Source organism: Punica granatum, chromosome 5 (genome assembly GCF_007655135.1).
Source record: "Punica granatum isolate Tunisia-2019 chromosome 5, ASM765513v2, whole genome shotgun sequence".
NCBI lineage: Eukaryota > Viridiplantae > Streptophyta > Magnoliopsida > Myrtales > Lythraceae > Punica > Punica granatum.
The window spans coordinates 22,341,375-22,367,699 of record NC_045131.1 but is presented as its reverse complement, the minus strand read 5'-3'; the positions used below and the strand labels follow the sequence as shown (position 1 = coordinate 22,367,699).

Genomic DNA, 26,325 nt, shown 5'->3' with positions numbered 1-26,325 from the left:
ATCCCAAGGAGCTGGATTAGAGACATTTGTTGTCTTAATTGTGGTCGCTCAGTATTCAGACTGTCTTCTTATTGAGAATTTCCTGCAACAGGAAAAGAAAACAATGAAGGAGTATGAACTGTTCAGGATTTTAATGCAAGAGTGTAGGAAAGCGAACTGGCCTGGTAGGCGTCGTGTGAGCACACCAAGAGACATGCATTGATACGTTGAGCATGCGTGCATGAGTTGGTGTGAATATGCTTGGACATGTGTGAGGCGCGCTTAGTCGCTAGTAGATGCACAGGGTCTTGTGGAGAGATGTGCATCTGATCACGCAATGATGCTCTCTGTTAGCAAGAAGTTAGTGTCAGTTAGTCTCACCTGGGAAGGTGGGTCGGCCCTCGGTCCACAGCTCGCCTTGCCATGGAGGAAGGGTGAAAGCTGCAGGTGGCCTGCCCGCGAAGGTTGGCACGACTCGCCGGTCATGCGGGGTGGGTGGCCGGGATGGATGACCTCTGGTCACAGCACGTCTCGCGTGGAGAGGTGAAGACCGCGGGTGATCTACTCGCGAACGTTAGCACAACTCGCCTATCGTGCGGGACATGGTAGTTGCTGTGCAAACATCGAATGCAAGCAATGTATGAGTTTTCAAAAGCTAATGTCGTTGCATTGATTTGATTCAAGTTCCCAGATTTACAAAGATGGTTCATTTGAAAAAAGAAACTTAAGCAATAAACCAATGCAATGTCCTAGTTTGTTTGAAAACATGCATGCGGGTGCAGAAAGAATAAATTATAATTGTATCTGTTACAATGTACATCATTCTTTGTGAAAACAGCAAAAGGCCCGCCTAAAAGAAAACTACGGGCCGACTCAAAGACTCTACTTTGGGTCGGTTGACGGCATGAAGGCAATTTTAGTCCAGCATGGTGGTCCCTGGTTATGCATGGTTTGACTTCTATAAATTTGACACACCCCCTCAAGCTGGAGAATATATAGTGTATGCCCAGCTTGTTACAAATATAATCTACTCGAGGACCCTTAAGAGTTTTAGTAAAAATATTTGTCAATTGATCATTTGACCTAACAAAAGCTGTCACATTATCCTGAGACTGCAACTTCTCTCTAACAAAGTGACAGTCGGCCTCGATATGTTTTGTCCGCTCATGAAAAACCGGGCTCGACACAATGTGTAGTGCAGCCTGATTATCACAAAATAACTTCATAGGACAAGGTGGTTCTACTCCTAACTCTCCAAGCAATTGCTTCACCCACAACAATTCACATGTGGTTAGGGCCATCGCCCTATATTCAGCTTCGGCACTCGATTGAGTAACGACATTTTGCTTCATACTTTGTGATAGCTAACTTGGTGTCAGCATAGTAAGGTTTTTATTCAGTTATGTATTGTGATTTTGGTACGAATATAACATGATATGAGCTGGTGAAACTGCAGTAATTCAAAGTTGAGGGGCTGTTTGTTGGTCTTTTCTCCCTTCCTTGCTCCAGAAAAGCTAAAGAAAACTGTTATGAGTTCTTTTTTTTTTTGCCCCTTTTTTTAGGAAAAAATTTGTATTAACCTAGGTAAGGTAATACATAACGATGATCATATTTTTGCACTTAGTTTCTCAAAGGTTGGGAAACATTTGAGTAAACAACCAGACATAAAGAGATATCATTTTAGATTATCTTCAGAAAACCGTTTCTAGGAATAGCTCTCCAAACAAGAGTTTCATTTTCTTGTGAATACTCCGGAATATTGTATGTAGCGGAAACACGCAGGATTTTGGATATGAATCCTGTACTTAAATTTGAACTCTGAAGCTTACTTCTGTGAGTTATCTGGCTACAACAATATAGTAAATTAGTATAAGGTATATTTGGAAATTGTTCAAGTAATTCGACGAGCCATTTCTTGCTGTCTGAACTATACACGGATGAAAGAAGAGTAAATGTGATAATTTTTATACTGATTTATCTGCTCTTATTAGTCAGATCATTTGAATGGACTAGTGGTATAATTTTTATTATTTTCAGGTTCAAGCTGTCGCTTGGAATTCCTTTAGACCTCATGTTCTTCTTAGTGGATCCTTTGATCATACCATTGTGATGGTAATGATTTCTCTCTTATTTTCTGCTATTCATGTAAACTTTAATCTGAATTATGGAGTACTCGTAATGTCATGAGAATTTTTGTACTAGTCTATTTAAATTATTAATATATGATGAACTCGACTGGATGTCTTAAGAAGTCAACATATTATGATCTCAACTTTTCCTAGTGAGGGACGAAGCGATTATGGCAGATGGAGTGGGAGTGGGGCCCAGAGTGAGGCAAGAGAGGGGAATGTATGGTCAATATTGAATCTATCACTTTGTGATGTCTTTTTTTATTTTTGTGGGATGCAGAGAGATGGGAAGATGCCTTCACATTAAGGATATAAATGGTTGGTTCCAGCTGATGTTGAGAGCTTGGCATAGGACCCACATTCAGAGCACTGCTTTGCGGTTCGTATTGATCTAATTTATTGCCTCCTTTTTATTTTCTTGATGTTAACCGGTTCCGTTGATGTTCGATTTATCAGAACTAGGCTCGGCATTAACCTGCTGATGGTTGCACTGGAAGGAATTAGTAGTCCAATGTCCAATAGTTCTATGTTAAAATTTTAAGTGCAAATAACCAATTAGTGAAAATATCTCAAGGAAAACATCCCATTGGACCAGTCTGTACAGTGAGGCTGCCTTTATTCAACTCGAAGTGCAAAAGAGTCCAATCAATCATTTAGGGAGCCAGATGGCCAGGTCTAATTTCCCTGGTTGAACTTTGCCGAATCCACTCTGCCTTAAATAACTCGGATCTCAAAAAGCCTGGGAGTGCCAGGTGGTCGGGTTCAAGGTTTGTAAAGGAAGATGTTGCTGGTGAGGCTGCTTTAACGAATTCAATGTCCAAATCCATAAAGTTTCAAGTGGAATTGCAAAATAGAGCCAAAAAGCTGTTATATCCATTTTGGTTTCTTCAAGAGGGGGTAGGGTTGGGTGGGGGTGTTGGGGGACGAGAACAGTGCTTTCTGAAGTAACTCGCTCTATTAGTCACATCACTCTATCAGTCGCCACATGAATTATGTATTTCTGTGGATAACAAAATTCCTAGTTTTAAGTGGGATCATAAGAATTCATTAAGCAGACATGTATACTACAATCACGAGAATAGATTGTTGCGGCAGTGCAACAGTTTTGCTGCAATGTATCGCCTCCTTTTGCTGCAATGGCATTGTCTTGCATTCATGCAATGTTGCAGTGATTCTCTTTCAGTACATTTTCTAAACTGAGATCTAGCCATCAAAACCCACCTAAATGCTGTTGGCGCCTCCCATAGAAGACCACGTTTTGGTTGGGCTTGTTTATGCAGTCATTGCTAATGATGGCCAAGTTCTAGATGGATGTGGCTGGTCTGTTGGAGAGGAGGGGCCGGCAGCATGGGTTGGGGCAGGGATTGGCGTATGGGGTTTGCCTGTCCTTTTATAGATCAGTTTTTTTTTTTGGGGGGCTTTTACAGATCAGATATTAGATAAACAAATTCTATATATTCTTGACAAAGTTATATTTTTCATTAGGGGCAAACTGGAATATATTTTCATTAATCTAGACTTCCCTTTGCGCAAGAATGCAAGAGCTGCTTTTATTTAAAAGCAGTATTTATTAAAGGACTAAATGCTTCTGTAGGACTTCTTGTTATGTTATTTTGTTCTATAGGAGAATTACTTAATAGTTCTATCAAATGCACTGACGATAAAATAGTGAATGACTATTGTAGGCGAGTCTTGAGGATGGCATGGTTAGAGGTTTTGATATTCGAGTTGCTGTTTCAAATCCATCTTCCGAGACAAAACCCACTTTCACTCTCCATGGGCATGATAAAGCTGTCTGTAAAGTCTCTTACAATCCTGCAGCACCGAATGTATGTATCGATGTATCATTTACTGATTCTTTGTAATCTTTTTCTGTTGCACATTCGTTTCTCAGTTTCTACCATTCTCATGCAGCTTCTTGCAACTGGGTCAACCGATAAAATGGTACATCTGAGTCCGAGCAAAACTAGAGTCCTGCTTTCTTGGTCCGTGGAGAATATATTACTGGCTTATATTTTTTCCCCCAACATCTAATGCAGGTGAAGCTATGGGATTTGACAAATAATCAACCTTCATGCGTCGCATCTAGAAGTCCAAAACTCGTAAGGAAACATGAGCCTCTGTTACACTTGGACTAATGGTTATCATTCTCTTTGATTTGAACGTGAAAATTTTGTTCTAATTCCCTTTCTGTTGATTATGTTTAGATATAGAGACAAGTTTTACATGCTATTGTCGAGAAAATGATTTCTAAAGTGCAATGAGACATTTATTGTCTCAATTTCTTTTAAGAAAATTAAAAAACTAAGGAAGACGGAGGATTTTCTTCTCGTGACACTGACAGGAATGGTCTGAATACAAGTTTATTTTAGGCGATTAACCTGACAATTGGGATGTTTCTTGGTAGGGTGCTCTCTTTTCTGTTTCTTTCTTGGAAGACAGCCCCTTCGTACTTGCAATTGGAGGATCAAAAGGGAAACTGGAAATGAGATGCTTGCTTTCTCAACTGAGATGCTTGCAGCCCCAAATGTTTGTTCTTTCTGTTCGATCGCTGATTGTTTCGATCTGGTTATTTCTGCAGATTTGGGATACACTATTGGATGCAGCAGTTTCTCAGAGATTTGGAAAGTACCGGAAGTGAAAGAAGCCTCAGCCCAAAATCATTAGAGATACCAACGGTAGGTGGAAGGAACTTTGCAGAGTTCGTGGTTCCTGATGCCACGGGTAGCCAAATTTGTTTTCTTTTCACTTTTCCGATTGCATAGCAGTAGAGTGAATGTATTTGTTTATTATAAGCCTATGATCTATATGTTTTAGATCTTTTCCCTTTCGCATGCGCACTACAGTTTCAGAATGCAAGAAAGATAATAGGGCCAATTATCTTTGTAATAAGTTTCTAATCATATTTAGCATGGGAAATTATGATGTATTCTTTCTTGTTTACCAGACGTGTCGAGATGCCTTGAGATGAGCACACATAAAAGATATACTTCTTAATGCTTTGAGATCACCATATCTTAGTTGTAGGATTGATTATATATAATTCTTAAAAGATTGTTAAATCAGAAGCCAAACATTGGCTGAGTGGGCCTCACATTTTTTTTTAAATATAAAATCATTCTGAAAAATTAAAAAAATTGAAAAAAATGCTTAGTAGTTTTAATATACACAAATTTAAAATCTATTTATATAGATATTTTTTAACTGGACAAAGTTACCAATTCATTTTAATTGTATAAATATTTACATTGTTATTCATATTTATTAAGTCGTAGTCAAAGTTTACAATTTTTTTATATAATTATCAATAGGGTTCTCGCATATTACACAATATTTTTATAAATAATTTTTACATGTGTCTAAGATTATAAGTAACAATATATGAATGAAAATTTTAATTGCAACAACCTAATCATACAAAAAAAAAGGTATTGTAAAAATATTTCATGATATTGTTTTATCATGAGAGGAAAAATTATTAAATAAAATTAAAAAAATGTGCAATGATAAGAATTAGTAATTTGATGTGTATGAGATTATTGTTGCTAATAAAACATTGCAAATAGAATTTATGTTACAGAAAACATATATTATTCGCTCGATGTTAGTTAAATAATATAATAGAAATATTCAAAATTAAACTTAAATTTAAAATGTGTAAGATCATACTGATCATGAGAAAAATGGCTCAAAGTAAGGTGCACAGAGAAATAAGAGAAAAAAAATAGTCTAGCAAATTAATTTTTCCTTGCTCCATGTGTAGGACAATATAGTATATTGAATTTCAAAATACATTTCATATTTCGAGAATTAAATTATTAATTTTTAACTTTTCAAAAAAAATCAAGTATATCCCTAAGTATTAATAATATAGATGAGTATCTAAAATTTATTGAATTGAACATACAAGATCTTGCAAAAATCATTTCTGCAATGAATGTGTACAGGAATCTTCTTATTAGAAATTTAATTTTTTGAGCAGAAGAGGTAAGTAATCACTAGTTCATAGTTTATAAAAGGTGACATCTCATAAACGCTTTTCGAATTTTATATTTTACTAGTGTTCTACCCGTGCTTTGCAAGGGTTTATTTTTAATGATAATTATTATATTCATTGTACTAGAATTTTTAACAGTGGCTAAAAATTTTTAAATAATGACTCTAATATATTTGAATCATTTTCAATAGTTTAATGACAACTTGCTAATAACTAACTTATTTAAATTACATTGGATATTTAATTTCTTTTTTTGAAAATAATGTTTTGGATATTTTGTTATAATTTCATATATAATAATAACAATTCTAATCTTATAATGGTTAACATCCAATTAAATAAATGAAATTTCACATGATCAAATCAACTCTCTTATTTTTATTTTTTTTTAGATTTGTTCACTAATGAGAGATCACTTATTAATAATAGGAGCCCATTTTAGTTATATGACCTCAAGTTCGTAGAATTAGTGATTTTTTATTATTTTTGGGAAATTTTTATATGAAAAACTAATTATTTATATATTTTAAAAAATAATATGCGTCTTAAGAATCATAAAATATCAAAAAATCATTTAAAATTTCACACAATAATCTTTGAATAATAACCTTCAATGAGCCTAATTAACTTATTCAGTATTTTTTAAAACTTCTCTTACAAATAAATATATATTTTATATTCAACTTCATGTATTTAATTCTTTCACATGCCAATAGTTTATGGTTTAGTCCTATATATATGATCAATTAATTATTTTTAAATATAAGTTATATAATAATATCCCAATTAAATATTTCATTGTTATATAATTATAAATTGACCATTTTAACCCTAATAACTATGATCCTATTTAATGCAAAATGGAGTCAATTTTATATTTTTCAATATAAGTTATATAATAATATCCCAATTAAATATTTCCTTTTTATATAATTATAAATTTACCATTTTAACCCTAATAATTGTGATTCTATTTAATACAAAATGGATTCAATTTTAGTGTATATATATATATATAATATAATACTGGACTTGTAATGCACTACGTGCGGAATCATTAAAAGATACTATTTTTACCTGTTTATTATGATAATACATGAAATTAATATTCAACTATGAATTTGGAGAAAGTAATGGATATATGTCACTTTCTAATTAGTTAGAAAATTTTAGTTACAATATAATGCAAATGATAGAATTATAATCATGTGTTTAATTAATAAATTCTTCAAGTAGTTATCTGTAAAAAAATAAAGTGACGTTTAAGCTCAGGAGAGAGGAAATGAGAGAAGAGAAGGGAGATAAAAGGTAGGTAAGTGGAGAGTAAGTGGGTAGTTTTTGAAAGTTATTTTGCTATTTTAACATCGAATGAATGATTTTTATTAATTTAAGTATATTTTAAATGGGTAAATTGGGAAAGCAAATGTTAGACAAATGGTTGCTTCTCCTTTTATAATAGTATAGAAAATTAGAAAATTTTGATTACAATATAATGCAAATGATAGAATTACAATCATATATGAATAATAAATAAATTCTTCAAGTATTTACTATAAAAAAAATGATGTTTAAGCTCAAGAGAGAGGAGAGAGGATAGAAGAGAAGGGAGAGAAAAACTAGGGATGTAAGAGCGAGTTGATAGTTTTTGAAAGTTATTTTATTATTTAACCTCGAATAAATGGCTATTATTTATTTAAGTAGTCTAGATGGTCAGAGATGTACTCAGCGGGAGGAGATCGGCTCGGGCAATAAACAATACGCTGATCGTCCTTGTTCCGAAAGTGGCCCAACCTGAGGTAATCAGTAATTTTGTCCAATTAGCCTATGCAACGTTTCTTATAAGCTGATTACAAAGCTCATGGCCAACCGGTTGAGATCTTTCATGCCTTCGTGGGTAGCCCCGGACCAGGCAAGCTTCGTACCTGGTAGACACAAACAAGATAATATAATTGTTGTGTAGGAATTAATCCACATTATAAGGACTTCGTGCCGAAAGAAAGGTTGTACGGCTGTTAAGGTTGATCTGGCGAAAGCTTATGACAACCTAGCTTGGGATTTCATTGCGGATACCCTTAGGGAGGTTGGATCCATCCACACTTCGGGAAGCCATAATGGATCGTGTGTCAACTCCGACGCTACAAGTTATGTGGAATGGAGAGGCTACTGAGTCCTTTGCCCTGGAACGGGGTATTCGTCAGGGTTGCCCCTTATCTCCGTACTTGTTTGTGCTCTATATTGAACGACTGGGGCATTTGATGAGTAATTTGGTGCAAGAGGGTCGAGGGGTGCTAGGGGTGTAAATGAGATGAGCCAACTCGTGTGTTACTCGAGATCGACTCGGTGATCACTCGACTCGGCCTTGTCGAGCTCAAGCCAAGCTTTTTTCCGAGCGAGCCGAGTCGAGCTTGGTGGTACTCGGCTTGTTTAGCTCGCAAGCCTAGTGAGCTTCTACATAAAATTACGCATATCTCCTTTATTAGTGGACTTAAACCCCGAAGCCCATAATTCATGGATTTGGCTGAGTTTTCTCATTATTTTCTAAAGCCCAAACGCTTAAAGTAATATAGAATTTGAAATTTAAAAACAAAATAATAAATAAAATAGAAATTGTCTTTCTGTTTCTTGCTCTGTGAGTCCGTGACCCCGAGCTACCACCGAGCCGAGTTCGATCTCAAGCCAAGCTCATCTTGGTTTTAAACCCGCAGCATTCAAATGAGCTCCAACGAGCCAAGCTCAAGCTACTCAAGTATTACCCAAGCTCGAGCTCAAGCCTCCATATTGAAGCTAGACCAAGCTTGAGCTTGAGCATTTTCTTAACAAGCCGAGTCGAGTTTTCTTGTACTTGAGCTCGAGTTAGGTCAAGCTTGTACTTGAGCTCGACTCGGTTCTTTTGCACCCCTAATGGGTGCCTATTAGAATTGGCACTAATGGACGGGCAGTTTCACCCTTAATTTTTGCAGGTGATCTCATCCTTTTTGCTGAGGCTTTAGCTGAGCAGATGCTTGTGATCAAGGATGCTATAAGGAGAACCAATGAAGCTTCTGGACAAAGAGTTAGTGAGGAGAAATCGGTAATGTTCTTCTCCAAGAATGTCAAACTTGAGTTGCGATGTCAAATCCTGGGATGCTGCTCTGTCGAGGCCATTGAGGACCTAGGGCGATATCTTGGAGTCCCAATGCTACATGGAAGAGTAACTAAGAGGACCTAATATGCTATTGTTGATCAGGTGAAATCTCGTTTATCAGGCTGGTCAAGGTCTTCTTTATCCCTAGCTGGTAGAGTCGCTTTGGTTAAATCCGTTCTCATGACCATTCCATCTTTCACTATGCAACGGACTAGTATCCCTTTTGGCATTCTTGATGAAGTGGAGCGTCTATGTTGGGACTTTGTTTGAGGTCATCCCCACGAGCAGAGGAAGGTGCATCTTATCAATTGGAGCACGGGGACTCAACCTCTAGCTCGTGGTGGATTAGGAATAAGGAGGTTGCAGACTTTTAATGAAGCCTTTATGGCAAAAATCTGCTTGGGTCTATGGGCTCGTGTGCTACATTATAAGCATGACGATCCCGATGCTGTTGTTCCAGCCTTCTTGGCGAATGCTAAGGGCTCATGGCTCTGAATGCTCTTTGTGAAGTCTGATCGAAGATGACTCATGTGGTTGATTGGTCCATTGGCTCTAGGGAATCCACGAGGTTCCGGCACGATCGCTGGGTACCATTGCACGGCCCACTCATTGATTTGGCGACTGGAGAGGTTAGGTAGGAATAGAATCAGCAAACTATTAGTTTCTTTGCTCATGCTGAATAAGGTTGGAGTTGGGCTTCAATGTGTTACCTAATCAAGCTCTCCTAAATAGCGACATTGCCACCTCCTTCCAATGATAGAGGACCGGACAAAGTCTACTGGAGGTTTACTTCCAAAGGAATTTTCTCTGTTAAATCTACCTACGAGCTCCTGTCACGAGAAATGTGTCGGATGAGAATGCTTTGTCGGAGCTTACCAATGAGCAGTGGTTGCATCGAGGAATTAGCATTTCAGCATCATGTTCTTTGTGTGGTGATGCTGTCGAATCAGTGTTGCATGTATTGAGGGACTGTAGTTATGTTGCAGATATTTGGAGGCAGTTGATCCCTACCCATTTGCAGCATTTTTTCTTTATTGATAACAAGGAGCAATGGTTGTTACGCAACTTGTCTTGCTCGCGCCAAGGCTCAGGTGACATATCTTGGGCTCTTATTTTCGGTGTAAACTGTTGGTTGTTTTGGAAGTGGCGGAATAAGGCATTATTTGATCCTCACTTTTCACGACCACACGAATGCACGGGAATCATATTTAAGACAGCTAGCGGGTTTGCATTTGCTAGAGCAGCCTCGGATGACTTGTCAATCCATAATATAGCTGTGAAGGAATGGAGAAATGTGGGATGGAGGAAGCCTTTCCCTGAGTGGTATAAATTGAATATGGACGAGGCTTCGAAAGGCAATCCGGGTAATGCTAGTGTTGGTGGTCTCGCTCAGGATGAGCATGGTAGGTGGCTTGGTGGCTTTGTTCGGAACATTGGAATTACTACATCCATCACAGTTGAATTGTGGGTGGTAAAGCCGAGTCTTGAGTTGGCATGGGAGTCGGGTGTTCGTAAGGTGATTCTAGAGGTCAATTCGGAGGTAGTGCATAGTCTCTTGTGCCCCAACCGAACTCAGATGAGCGAACATGAAGCTTTGGTTTGAGATATTCGGGCTCTACTCCATAGAGACTGGACAATCATCATCGAACATGTGTCTCGGGAGGGGAATAGATATGCAGATTGGCTAGCAAATTATACATTATCGCTTCCTTTTGGGTACATAGACTTAGTTCTTGTCCTCATGGACTAGATTTTCTCTTGTTTGGGGATGTTATAGGAAAGATCATACCTGCTCTTTGTATTGCTTAACTTTTATTTTAATGCAATTATGCCGGTCCTCTAATTCACAAAAAAAAAAAAGAGAGTATATTTTACATGGGTAAATTGGGAGAATAAATGTTAAACAAAGGGTTGCTTCTCCTTCTATAATATTATAGATATGGATATGGATATGTGGATAACAGATTGTCCCAAATAAATCACAGGATTGCAGTAAATATACTCGCATATAATCTCAATCTATAAATTTTTAAATTTTTAAATCATATATTCGTCAATAGAGTATATAACAATTGATAAGTCTATGGTTATAATTACGATGAGAATTTTATTTGAAATCCATAAAAGAAATGAACTAATTGTGCGTTATATGAATTTGCTTATGCTAAAGTATGTAATTTGTGAGCTATAAATAACTTCACTCTGGCATATTTATATGAATAATTTTCTAATTTCAATTTTAAAAATATGATTTAGTATTAACCCTTTAGATTAAGATTTATTTTGTACTATTTAGTGCGTTCTTTCTTTTTTTACCATTAATACGTAATTTATATATTAAAATAAAGTTTTCATAATCTTAAAATGTTTTTCCTTTAATAATGGGCTTGGTTAGACATCCATGGGCATAGATATCTAGATAAAGATTTCCAAATTCAATAGAAAAGTGACCGTTGACATCTCCGTTTTGTATGTTAATCATCGAAAATCTATGCTACACCGATCGGCCTGCTTTATGGAGGATTGCCAAGAATCGAGTGTCAGCAACATGAGAGAAATTTGATTGGATTTTGCTGACAGGTCGACCATATTTTTTTGAGGGAGAACCTCCATGGATGGAGAGAGAGAGAGAGTTGGAGGAAGAAGATGATAGAATTTCTCTATAGAGTTGTGGGACGGGAAAAAGAGAAGAGAGAAGAGAGAGAGAGTTTCACAGATTTTTTTTTTGTCAACTGTAATTTTTATTGAAAATCAAACATAATTTACATCGGGTTACCGAATAGACCGGCAACTAGTACAACAGTGGGAAGGCTGTCCCCTCGGACAGCCATTACAAATAAACGAATGCCCGAAGAGGCATTCGTTGCATATAAATGGGTGCCTCAAGAGGCATTCGTTGCCGAAGGAGAGTCGTCTATCATTGAAAGCAAACACGCCGAGAACCACACACCAAACATAACGAAAATAAACACTAGTGACTCGGAGCCATTTGGCCCTAATTCAACACGATCCAGGACTATCCACGTACGAATTAAGAACACCAAGGAACCCTCAGTGCGGCCACAATATGGAGTAGCAAAACGAATGTAAAAAGATCTTTGGGATCGACGATGAAAGCACGAGGAGACCAAGTTTTTTATTCGGGGAAGTGGAAAAGATATAGTAAAAGTGTCCAACACAGGTTTGCATCAATACGTGTTGAAAAGTCCAAGGCGAAGCAGCGTAGAGATCCTGCGAGCAGCAAAGGCCACCATTTGGAAAACGGGGGCGTTCAGATCGTGGTGTAAGGCTACTGAATCAAGGCTGAGCAGCCGGGAAGACCGAGCCCCTCTGGATCACCGGAGCTACGATAGAGCCCGAGCAAACTTCGGACCACCTTAATACCAAGCAGAGGATGGAAGGGCCAAAACCACAGAGGCTAAAAGGCGGCGGTTACGATAAGGCGAGAACCGGAGTCGACACGGTCTCCTCCGACAGTCCGTCTAGGAAGAGGAGAGGAAGGAAGAGGCCAACGAGATTGGAAGGAAACGAGGCCTCCTCCACCCCGATCCAAGCCAAGATCAGGCCCGGAAACCCAAAACTAGATCACTAATCTGAGGCTTTGGGGGGGGGGGGGGCGCGGGGGAGGAGGACTCAAGGAGGAGGACCTGAAATGCGAGCTGGAAATGATAGGAGATAGAGGGAGGAGGAAGGAGCCACAACAGTGCAACATTGATCAGAGCGACCCGATGGAGAGCTATCGGAGGCAAAGAACACCAGGGACTACGATCCGATGCTAACGACAGAGCCCGCCTGGGGGAGGAAAGAACAGATGAGGAGAGAAGAAAGGAAACCATCAGAGAGCCAAGCACCACCTGGAGAGGAGAGAGAGCAACGCCGGCTGTCCAATGGCCGGGGTGGTGACGCCGGACGCACCGGTGAAGAGCAACTGAAACTTTTCGTTTTATATAGGAAAAAGTTTGTTTTGGTCCTCAACTTTTCATTACCTTCTGACTTTCATCATAAATCCCTTTTTTTCTTTTCAATCTTGCCAGAAACTGGAAGCATCTCATTTTAGCCCTCTCGATTGAGGATCGAGGAGAAGATTCGGGGCCCAGATCAGTTGGGAGCACTTGATAATGGAGGGATGCAGAGAAATGGATTTACCCGTCGTGTTTGGAATTTGATCAGATTTTTGGCAAATGCCATGGGCTCATATTGTGTCCAATTGATGAGCCATCAGTTCTTTGATCAGATTTTTTTTCTTTTAATTATCAACTGGGTACCCTACTTATTTGGGTGGTTTTTTCTTACCTAAAAAACTACCCAAAAACTATTTCAAGTGAAGAAAAACCAGTCGCTAATGGTCTCAGTCTTTTCGAGTGGTTTTCTCGGTCCTTGATGCTTAAATGATGCATAATAAGTACTCGATGCATAAACTAGTCCATCTACACAGATTAAATGGCTTTCAAGTCCAAAAGATTAAAAAAAAAAACTTACAATATTGAAGCACCACGAGATTAATATAGCAAAAATAAAATATCATTCAAAAATTGTGGGAAAATGTTAAAAATGAAGAAAAATGGTTTAAAAAAGGGGGCTGAGATATGTTGAGTTTGAAATATTTTTAGAGGATATTAGAAGAAATGAAAATGAAGGACAATGATGAAAATCATTAAATAAGGATACGCGATGCGTAAACAAGTCCATCGACATAGATTAAATGGCTTTCAAGTCCAAAAGATTGAAAAAAAATTACAATATTGAAGCACCACAAGATTAATATAGCAAAAATAAAATATCATTCAAAATTTGTGGGTGAAGAAAAATGGTTAAAAAAAGGGGCTGAGATATGTTGAGTTTGAGATATTTTTAGAGGTTATTAGAAGAAATGAAAAGGAAGGATAATGATGAAAATCATTAAATAAGAAAATGTTAAAAATAGCAAAAGAAAAGGGAAAAAGAAAGAGAAAATGAAGGACAAGTGTCCTCATTTCCTTGCAATGGACGATAAACAAGATTTTTGTTTTAATTAATTAATGACTAGTTAGGGAGTCCCGTGCCATGCCTAGATTAAAAAATTAGGCTATAATTTTAGCTTATTATGATCTAATTCTCTTGAAGATACAATTAAATTTTTAGAAAAGTTTCTATATTATTTTGAAAAAAAGAATGCTGACTAGTGACTAAAATAGTATATATGTGTGAATGAGAGTGAAAATGTTAAGAAAAAAGTTGATAATATCACAATACAATCATAAGTATAAATATAATCGACACTAAAACTATTATAATGCAATATATTTAGAAAATAAAGAGGACATACTCTTTCGAAAATTATTTTGGAGAGATCAAACTAGAAGAGCGACAAAATAATAAGAGGTAATTACACTGGTGGTTCAAAAAGTTTCACTAATGTATCAAGTTGGTCCAAAAAGTTTTTTTTGCTACTTGATGGTACAAAATGTTTCAAAATTGTAATATGATAGTACAAATCGTTATCTCGCCATTGACGTCGTCATCTCGTCATTGACATGAGTGGACCTTTAAGTTAATTAAAGAAATATTTTGTACCATTATGTTACATCTATAAAACATTTTGGACCATTAAGTAACAACTTCAAAAGAGTTTGAACCATCATGTAAAGTTCCACCAACTCCTAAAAACATATCAGAGCCACGTTTCGGTCACGTCAGCTTCGCTTGACGGTGTCAATGGTGAGATAACGGTTTGTACTATCATGTTACACTTTTGAAACATTTTGTACCATCAAGTAGCAAAAAAAACTTTTTGGACCAACTTGATACATTAGTAAAACTTTTTGGACCACCAGTGTAATTACCCAAAATAATAAAGAGTATTAACTAAAAATGATAAAAAGAAAAGGTTATAAAATGGATTCTTTCGGAAAATTATATAAAAACTGTTAGCACCGAGGGTGATCCAATCGACTCGAAGAAATGAAAAATACGAAATAAAAATGACACACGAATAATTTAGCGAAATTAAGATGATGAACCTCCTCGTCCAACAAGGACTAAAGGACACTCTGAATGGAGGCCGAATCTCTACGTAATCACTCGCGAGCAGAAGGCATGCAAAGTGAGCAAATGATATCGCAGTACATTTCGGGCTTGCGAAGTTGGTGATCTCATGTATTGCTGAAGTCAGGAATACGACTTGAAAAAGATTCAGCTTTGAAGGGTGCACCACATGAAACTTGAGGAAGCTCGACACTTGGAAGAAGTCCAAGGGTTGCTTGGACTGGAGCGGAGCGATCACGCTGGATGAGGTGGAGCCTGGTGAGGGCTTTGACAAAGTAGGTGAGTGGAGTTGTGGTTTTTGGCTGAATGCAAGCCAAGGTGGAGATTTGTTGGAAAATGTTTTGCATTAAGAGGAAGCAATGGAGTTTGGAAGTAGTCGAAAAAGAAATAGGGATGAGGTTGATAACTTGTCTTTTCAGGAATTTTTCCAACGTGGACAATTAGCCTAGCATTTAACAAAACCCTTATGCTTTGCATAGTCAAAGTCTAATAAATACTTCTCTTCCACCTCAGACTCAAGGTGGTGATGGAAATAAGGATGTGCCTCAAAATCAAAGTGATGAAGGAAACAACCTTGCTAGTAATAAGATAAAGATGAGAAGGTCTGGAGAGTAATGACATAGCCAATGATTCAACTAATGCAGTATTTAGTAGGGTTGAAAAAGTTTTTATTGGTGCTAATGAAACCTTAGGTCGTATATCACATTGTTTTCTACACTTGGCTGATGATGTAACTAATAAGGAGAGAGTAATTGAAGTTGTGATAATCTAAGTAACTTGTCATATGAGAAAAAGGTGATTGTTGGATCCCTCATATCTAGGGATGCCAACAAAGCTAGGTCTTTTCTTCTTATTCCAGATCATGTGAGAGTGGAATATTGTTGATGTATTTTAAAGGAAATGAGATAACTAAATGCTTGAGTTGCATTTTGCAATTGTTTTTTTTTTTGGAGATAGAATGATGAAATTAGATTGAACATTTTTTTTTTGTGAATGGAAATATATTAGAGTTGGTTCTTAGTTAGGTGTTTCGTCATGACATAAAACTATGATGGAATGTGATGTCTTTTGTATTTTTTGTATCAAGCAATGACTCTATAATTATATGGTAATGGGGTATCCAACTTTGGGCGAACATCTTTATAAATATGATATACCACTGTTGTATTTTGAAGTTCTTTTTTGATGTTGCATGGTAGATCTCAAGCTGCTTCTCGCAATAGAGTAAAATTACATATGATTGTATTCGTGAGTGCAATAGACTGTAATTTATTTCAAATTTAGCCCGAGTTAGGAACAACTTAATTTACAATTGACAATTTGTATCGACTGTCGTGAAAGAACTTAACTTCTCTCAAGTAACATGATTATCAAACAAGGGCATTATGGTAAAATTGCATCAATTCCCATTAATTTATTTTACATACCAAACGCTGCAATATCATATTACCAACCATATTCCAAGTAATTCAATATACTTACCAAACAAAGCAATATTCACATTACTATCTATATTCCATGTAAAAAAAATGATCGGGTCAACTTTCCCTGCAATGCTAACTTTCCCTGTAATCTAACAATGCTCGAACCAAATGCCCCCAAGAGATTAATAAAAGATATCATGGTCGTTAAACTCTTGAGTTAACTCTTAAACTCTTACGAGAAAGGTTGTCAGAATCGCGATTCTACCTAGAATCGGTCAAGGGTAGTAGAATCGTGAATCGTTGAATTGTATCGTAAATCGTAAAATTCTACGTATAATTAAAAAAACAACATATATATATATGTATTATACTTTCCTGAGCAAAAAGAATCAATTCTTGTATTCAAAAAAGGACCACAAACCAACAAATCAACGATAAGTCATAAAAGCACAAGATAATCATTACAAATTATCGAAATTCAAGGTCCAAAATCATAACTCAAACTCTCAAAATAAACAGTTAACAACATAAGTTATAACATTGGTCCTGCGTTTGACTCTAGTCATGGCTTCTGCTCTTTATGGTACGTACTATATAAAATCTCCTCATCTATAGGGCCCATCTGGTTTGTAACACCGCTTCGATTGGCTTATATTATAAGCCGGCTTTTTGCATACTTAGCATTAGTAATTTACTTGGAAGTTTAATGTGGAAATTGAGACTTCGGGAATTATAGTAAAATACAATATTGTATGTGCCTCGATATTTTGAGGATGGGGTTTGTCATGGAGTAGAAGAAAAACCCCATCCACGGTGAACCGCGCCATATTTATATATAGATATGAAAGTAGATGGTGAATTTATTATTAAAAAGTTGATTATAAAAATGATTAGGAAAAATTATGTGTGAAAAATTATTATTAAATGTCAGAAAAATATAAAACAACAAAGATTATATTGTTGAATTTATGGAAAAATAAAGTTGAGTTTGGTAAAGTTAGATTATTATTCAAAAAACAAACGGAACCTAGTAATTTGACACATGATAATACCTTATCAATCTTAAAATGACACTTGGCGCAATCTCGTTAAACATGCTATTTTGTTTCGTCATTATAATTATATAAAAAATAAGTTTGTAGCTCAACTATATCTTCCTTATTCGACCAAAGATTTCTAAGTAATAAGTAAAAAGTTTGTGCAAGTAAAAGCTTAGGAAACAACTTCATTGTGTTTTTTTAAGGCCAACATGTCAACAACTGCCTTTAGGAGACAAACATAGTTGCATAAATTTAAAGCTTTAAATATTCTTAGTTATTTTTGAAAAAAAATATTATATTTTCAAAATTAATAGATTAGAGATGTGTTGTTAACACTGTATCGATGTATATATATATAATTTTGAGAATATTATCATAATCGAAAATTGTCTAGTTATTTAATTACTATTATGATTTCAAAATTAATAGATTAGAGATGTTATGTTAAGAACATATTAAAGTATATATAATTTTAAGGATATTATCCTAGTCGAAAATAGTGTCGTTATTTAATTATGATTTCAAAATTAATCAATTAGAGATGGTTGTTAACACCATATTGTTTCATACATATAATTTTGAGAATATCATCGCTCAAAATTGTCCCGTTATTTAATTTCTTGATTAGGGCTATGAAATTTGAGGAATTTAATTAATAGTTTAGGATACCAAGAGAAGAAATTTGGGTGATGAATTTAAACACACAGGAATGACACTCTTCCTCTTGAAGGCAAGAGGTCATTCGATAAATGAAAGAGATTAAGATGAATAAGAAAATTTAAAATTAATTGTTGAAACGTGATTTTATATACCATGGTCTTATTTATTTGAAATATTGTGGTGCATTAAATATTTATAATTAATGAAGTAATCTCTCATGGACACTTGGCACAACCTAGTTAAATAATCTTTTTTTTTTCAATTACTAGGGAGGTCTATGAGTTTAGTACATGGAAATAGAAAAATAATTTTTTTTCGATTATTATGGAGATTCATGAGACAAGTACATAGAAATAAAAATCATAAATATCTAATAAATGGGTGCGGGTAGTCCCACTGAGTATTAAATCTAAGATCTCTTAGCCACTAGACGAGAAGTGCGCCACCCGCTATACCCTCTTTTGATAGTTAAACAATCTCTTTAGTTTTGCCATTATATATAGGAAAAATGTCAACTTATATCACAGTTTGAAAATAATTTCCATAGCGCATCACATTTTGAAAAATTTTCACGATACATCATGAAATTTTTAAAATTTTTCACCTTGCATCATACCGTTACTTTTCCGTCCAAAATTGGATTGAATGGTAACGTTACGACATTTTCAGAGATATTATTGCACAAAAGAAAACTTTAGGAATTTAAACAAAATTAAATAAAGAATGTAAAAAAAAAGGAAAACAAAGGGGCTGTTTCGGGGGGTCTTGTCGGCTGTCTGCCACACGACACCCCCTCCGGCAATCGACCCCCCAATTGGGGTTGCCAGCCTGGTCTTCGTTTTCCTTTTATTTTTTTGACAATTTTTATTTAATTTCGTTTAGATCCCTCAAGTTTTCTTTAAGTCCCTGAAAATATCATAACGTTACCATTCAAATCCAATTTTGGATAGAAAAGTAACGATACGATGAACGGTAAAAAATTAAAAAAATTTCATGATGCATCGTGAAAATTTTTTAAAATGTGATACACTGTAAAAATTATTTTTAAACTGTGATGCACGGTATTATTTCCCCTATTATGTATACCCTCTCTTGATAGTTAAACAACCTCTTTAGATGCCTTGTTTGGATTGTAAGTTAAAAAACTTTAATTTTAACTCAACACACTATACAACAAAAATGTACATTTTCTAAGTAAAAATTTTTAACTTTAACTTTAACTTTAACTCAACACATTACACGACAAAAACACACGTTTTTAAGTCAAATTTAAACTCTTATCTCATTTATCATTTTTTACGGTCAAAATCAAAATCAAAATGAAAGTTATTTCTTAACTCTGAAACCAAACGCACCAATTCTCATGCAGTTTGGGAAAATAGATTTGTTTTTATATTGAAATTGCGTCGGATTGATTTTTCCCTCTCTCTCCGTTTTTCTTATCTTTTCGTTCGTTCTGCTCCGATCGCTTCCATCGTCTTCCTCGTCCCACTTTACCCTTCTCCTCTATTTCTCCCCTCTGTCGTCATTAAACCCTAATCTCTCCCCTCTTTCCCAGATCTTCTCGGACGGCGGTCATATTGGAATATCCGCCTGCCGAGCAATGAAACCGACTATCCTCACAACCTCCCCTTCCTCTTCTCAGCAGCTTCCTCTCCGTCCCTCAATCTTCCTAAACCCCACCCCTCTCCCCCTCTCAGCTCCCTCCCGGCGCCGCATTCGAGTCTCCAACCTTCCTTCTCGCTGCACCGCGGCCGCTCCTTCCGACGATGACCCGACAACCACCTCAACTTCCCAGAGCCCGGAGCACAGCATCTTTGGTGGTCAGAAGGAGCTCACCGGCATTCAACCGCTGGTCAAGAGCTTGTCCCCTCCCGTGCGGTTGGCCACCTCCGCGATTGTAGTGGCCGGCGCCTTTGCTGCTGGGTATCAGCTGGGCTATCGGTTTGGTGGGAACCGGAATGCTGCTCTGGGTGGAGCAGCCGTTCTGGGTGCTGCTGGTGGGGCTGCTGCTTATGCGGTGAGGGCCTCCGTGCCTGAGGTTGCTGCCGTGGAGTTGCATAACTATGTCGCCGGCTTCAATGATCCTGGGGTAGTGAAGAGAGATGACATTGACAAGATTGCTAGCAAGTTAGTAGTGAAACATTTTGCAAGCCCTTCATATGCTTGATGAATTGTATGTAAGGACAAGACCGTATATAATCAGTTTGAAAAGATATTGTCTTTCAACTGATAGCCTCTCATGTTCTTGGCAATTCTAGTCGGGTTCGCTTTTTCATGGTCAATCTTTTTTGTAGATACGGCGTGAGCAAACAAGATGAAGCATTCAATGCGGAGCTCTGCGATTTATATCTTAGGTGAGTCAACGATATGGGGAATAATTTTGATGCGTCCTATCTGTCTGGGTAGTGGCTGTCTGGATACTTATGTACACATAAGTGATCCGGGGTTGGGGTCTGAATTTGATCATTCCATTTCGTGTGCCTGTGTGAATGATGTTCAGGTTTGTGCAATCTGTCATTCCTCCTGGAAATCAAGAGCTTATAGGCAGCGAAGTTGACACCATCATTAGATTTAAGAGTGCTCTCGGCATTGATGATCCTGAAGCAGCTGCCATGCATATGGAGGTATTATTGAAATGGCCATCTAATGAATTCCTTACTAACACGAATTGTACTACAACGAGGAGAATCTATTACTAACTGGGTTTTCTTTTTTCTTATCATTTTCAGATTGGAAGGCGGATATTTAGGCAGAGGCTTGAAACAGGAGATCGTGAGGCTGATATTGAACAGCGTCGGGTAAGTAACTGGCCTAAATGCTACCTAACGTATTAACTTGAGTGTGGTATCAGATGGCCTTACATTTTCATTATACAGAACTTTATCATCATTACCCTCTCTTCAGTGCAGGCATTTCAGAAGCTGATTTATGTTTCAACTCTTGTGTTTGGGGAAGCATCAACTTTCCTTTTACCTTGGAAGAGAGTCTTCAAGGTTACTGATGCCCAGGTACTCAATCAAAAACTCCTTTATCTTGTTCATGCTCATGTTTGTCTTCAATTCCGATAACAATCAATAGTGATCTTATGCTAATGGCTCATCGTCCATCAAATGTGTCCTCAAATGTAATCTTGAATATAATGGCCTTGTCTGCTTCTCTTTTCTTTTTCTAGAGGTGCTGTACACGGCTTTGTTTATTTTATTACTTGCAGTAAGATAGGTTTATTTTATTACTTTCAGTAAGATAAGTTTATTTTATTTTGTTGATCTAGTAATGTGACCATTACTTATGCCAGGTCGAGGTAGCTATTCGGGATAATGCCCAACGTCTATACACTTCCAAGTTAAAAACAATCAGCAGAGGTTTGCCTAACCACATGTTTGCTCCTATTATTATTGTAATTTTTAATTCAGATTTCAGCTTGGTATAATATGGACACTATCCTATATGTATCTTAGTTTGCGAATCAGTTCCCAAATAACGTTTGACGAATTTTCTATTGTATATTTCATTCGTCAAGCTGTTCTCGATTGAGTACGTCGTAGTGTGGATTGGGTGTTGATCTTGCAATAATTGTCAAATTTTGTATCAGATCTTACTGTGGATCAGCTTGTCAGTCTCCGTGAGGCACAATTGCTGTATCGACTTTCTGATGAGGTTGTATTTTAAACTTAAAATTGGTTCTTTGTAAGTTTTAGGGGCTTCCTTTTGCTTATGCTCCTGTTTGCAGCTTGCCGAGGACTTGTTTAAGGAGCATTCCAGGAAGCTGGTCGAGGAAAATATCACTGCTGCACTGAATGTGCTTAAGTCAAGGACCCGAGCACCGTAAGACCTCTAGTATCTGATGTGACGTTGGTGCTATTAATATCTCGTGTTCTACTTGTTGCATGATCACTCTTCTTGGCCCAATGTTTCATGAAATATTTGTTTATGTGATTTTGCTTGTCAGTCCTGTTCCTCTAGCTATTTTCAGATGGTTTTTGGCAGTTAAAAAGAAATAAAGAAAATGGAAGTTATTGAAAGAATAACAGTTAATGGGCATAATCAAGGTCACCTAATAGAGTAAAAATATCCAGCAGGGGAGTCACTGAAGTAGTCGAGCAGCTGGATCGGATACTGGCATTCAATAACTTGCTTGTCACATTGAAGAACCATGCTGATGCAGATCGCTTTGCTCGTGGAATTGTACCAGTTTCCTTAATTGGTATGAAGTAAATGAAACTTAAATTTCCTCTGAAGTAGTCTTGGAGTTGCTACTGGTTACTCATATCGTGCCCTCTACCTCAGGTGGTGACTATGACAGTGACAGAAAGATCGATGACTTAAAGCTTCTCTACAGAGCATATGCAGCAGATGCAGTATCATCTGGTCACATGGAGGTCAATAAGGTAAGTTATGCTGCATGATATATTTCATTATAGATTTTATATATATATCTTATTACTTCCATAGGGAACTACAAGGATGTCGAGCAATGTACTGCATTGAAAAATTTACACGTTTTTTGACTTATATATTATGTTCTTTCTCTCTCTCTCTCTCTTCAATAGCTGGAAGCCTTGAATCAATTGAGGAACATATTTGGCTTGGGTAAACGTGAGGCTGAAGCTATAACGCTTGATGTTACATCAAAGGCTTATCGTAAAAGGCTCGCACAGTCTTTTTCTGGTGGTGATATGGAAGCTGCAGATAGCAAAGCTGCCTTCCTCCAAAAACTCTGTGATGAATTGCACTTTGATCCTCAGAGAGCTAGTCAGATCCATGAAGGTAGGGTATCATGTAATATTACTCATTATTTATTCTCAATTTCTCGGACAACTTGCAAGTTTGTCTTGTCAATAATCGATATTTCTTATTTATGAAACTCTAAGTATCTCTATTTATGACGGGCTGGTACATTTGGTTTCATGCATCTTTATCTGAAACCATAATGATGTATTGTAGCAGCTATGAAAAAATGACTTTCTCAGCTGGAATATAAGAACTTTCTGCAAACACTGTCTTTTATTGGAGTTAAGGGAGGCACATCTAAAGAAGCAGCTATTATTGTAACTTAATTGTTATTATGACTTTTGAAGTGTTTAGTGAAGCCTTTTTGCTGTTTTCACATGTAGAAATTTATCGACAAAAGCTTCAGCAGTGTGTTGCTGATGGAGAACTGAGTGAAGAGGATGTTAAAGCTTTACTTCGCTTGCGAGTCATGCTCTGTATACCCCAGGAAACTGTCGAAGCAGCTCATTCTGATATATGTGGCAGTTTATTTGAAAAGGTACCTCTTCCATTGAATTATTTGCTTATTCGCCTGTTGGATGTGCTGCTTGGGTCTGATGCTCAACCCTATATGGCCTGGAAAATAGATTACCTGACATTAGTAGATTCAGAGAAGTAGGTGGTTCTGTTCTTTAACCATCTTATAAGACATTTATATTAGATCCATTTAATTGCAAAAGGGAATAATATGCTAGAATCATAGTACCTAAAGGGATATAGTATGCAAAAGGGAATAGATGGTTCTTTTTCCTAGTCCCTAAAGGGTTTCTTTTCTTTATATATTTATTAATTAATAGTATCTATATAATTTTGCATTTAAAATATAATTGAAAAGAAAGGGCCTAGATGGTTATTATGCTAGTACCTAAAGGGTCTAGTTTTGTATATAATTAATATTACCTATAAATTCAGTAGTAAATATTTAATTATAATGAAAGAAAACTGGTGGTAGCCTATTGAAAAACGCCCTTGAGAGTAAGTATTTCTTTTTTAGTCCCTTTTAGAGTTCCTTGGAACTCTATTTAGCTTACTAGTATAGATATAGATTATAAAGGTTATTTGGCTTTGGTCCTGGGTCGAAAGATCTCCAATGAACTTTCCTGACAGGTAATTATATTGATGGCTTATAGGTTGTGAAGGAAGCCATTGCTTCAGGAGTTGATGGATATGATGCTGAGGTCAAGAAATCTGTGAGGAAGGCGGCGCATGGCCTACGCTTGACTAGAGAGGCTGCCATGTCCATTGCAAGCAAAGCGGTAATCATGCTGTTACTTATTACTAGTGGCATTATTACTAAAATACATCTTTGTGATCTATTAGAAGTTTTCTTCACTCTGATGTTCTTGTTGCTGCAGGTTAGGAGAATTTTCATCAATTACATAAAAAGGGCACGTGCATCTCAGAATCGTACAGAATCTGCTAGGGAACTCAAGAAGATGATAGCTTTCAACACATTGGTGGTTACCGAGCTAGTGGCAGACATAAAGGGAGAATCATCTGATAAAGCATCAGAAGAGGTTGTTGAGGTGGAAGCAAAGCAATATGAAGATGAGGAATGGGAGTCCCTTCAGACTCTTCGAAAGATAAGACCCAATAAGGAGTTGACAGCGAAATTAGGAAAGCAAGGGCAAACAGAGATCAATCTAAAAGACGATCTTCCAGAGAGGGATAGGACTGACCTCTACAAAACATACCTGTTATATTGCATTACAGGAGAAGTCACCAACATTCCATTTGGAGCACAAATTACCACGAAAAAGGACGATTCTGAATATGTGCTGTTGAATCAGCTTGGTGGAATCCTGGGTTTGACACCCAAAGAAATTGTGGAAGTCCATCGTGGGCTAGCTGAGCAGGCATTCAGGCAGCAAGCAGAGGTGATTTTGGCAGATGGGCAGTTGACAAAAGCAAGGATTGACCAGCTCAATGAGGTTCAAAAACAAGTAGGATTGCCTCCAGAATATGCTCAGAAGGTAATAAAAAACATAACCACTACAAAAATGGCTGCAGCTATTGAAACTGCCGTGAGCCAGGGGAGGCTCAACATAAAGCAGATAAGAGAACTAAAGGAAGCGAGTGTTGACTTAGATAACATGATATCAGAGAGCCTACGCGAGAACCTCTTCAAGAAAACCATTGATGAAATGTTCTCCTCGGGTACTGGAGAGTTTGATGAGGAAGAGGTCTATGAGAAGATACCTGCAGATCTCAACATTAAGGCTGAGAAAGCAAGAGTCGTTGTCCATGAACTCGCGAAGAGTAGATTATCTAATTCTCTGATCCAGGCTGTGGCTCTGCTGAGGCAGCGGAAGCGACAAGGAGTGGTATGAACAGCAAAAGTTTTTCTAGTGATTTTTCGAGCTTGCAGGTTTTGCTGCAGCAGGATGAGTGTTAACTTGCTGATGAATGGGAATATCTCACCACTGTTCTATTGTTTTCTGTTGATTGTAGGTTTCCTCTTTGAATGATTTGTTGGCCTGTGATAAAGCTGTGCCTTCCGAGCCGCTATCTTGGGAAGTGCCTGAGGAGTTAGTGGATCTATTTGCAATATACCTGAAGAGTGATCCTGCCCCAGAAAAACTCTCCCGTTTGCAGTATCTGCTCGGAATAAGTGATTCAGCAGTAGCTGCCATTCGAGAGATGGGAGATAGAGTACTTCCAGCTGGAGCAGAGGAAGAGTTTGCCTTCTGAAATGATTCTGGTCTGGTGGTAGAATCAGCAAGTCGTCGTTTTGTTTGTGTCAAACTTGAGGAGAGGAGCCCTTCCGAATTTGCCCCTCTCATCATCGGCTCGTGGTAGAAGCAATCCTTTTTTCTACTTTTATATATGTAGAGCATTGTCCAAGTAGGTGGGTGTTGAGATTTTGAAGCAATAAGCGGTTTTATTAGATGTCACTAGTTTTAGAACGTCACTCTGATGTATTCTGCCTGAAGCTGAAAAAAATCACGCTGGTTTCATAGTAGAATTTTAAAATCAGATTTTGATTTTGAAAAAGGGTGGTATAAATGGGGCTCATCCTTTGACTTGGTATGAATTATGTCGTTTTGTTGTGGAAAAAAATGGTATAAATGGGGCCTATTTTTTGACTTTGTATGAGTTATTTTGTTTTTTTGTTGATAGAATTAAGTTAAAGTTGTGATTTTAAAATTATACTCATAAACCAAACAAGGCGTCT

General features: G+C 37.1%; 1 protein-coding gene and 1 pseudogene across 1 annotated transcript; both read left to right on the top strand.

Annotated features, from left to right (window-relative positions):
* Positions 1–483: 483 nt before the first annotated feature.
* On the top strand, positions 484–5,040 carry LOC116209065 (annotated as a pseudogene).
* Positions 5,041–19,813: 14,773 nt separating this feature from the next.
* Positions 19,814–26,237, top strand: LOC116207923 (protein TIC110, chloroplastic). The gene is made up of 15 exons (XM_031541048.1): positions 19,814–20,507; positions 20,675–20,734; positions 20,881–21,004; positions 21,110–21,178; positions 21,290–21,388; positions 21,676–21,742; positions 21,973–22,037; positions 22,111–22,205; positions 22,457–22,584; positions 22,668–22,768; positions 22,931–23,147; positions 23,495–23,649; positions 24,281–24,406; positions 24,506–25,474; positions 25,602–26,237. The coding sequence occupies exons 1-15, from the start codon at positions 19,981–19,983 to the stop codon at positions 25,839–25,841; spliced, it is 3,042 nt and encodes a 1,013-aa protein (XP_031396908.1). The 5' UTR covers positions 19,814–19,980; the 3' UTR covers positions 25,842–26,237.
* Positions 26,238–26,325: the final 88 nt, after the last annotated feature.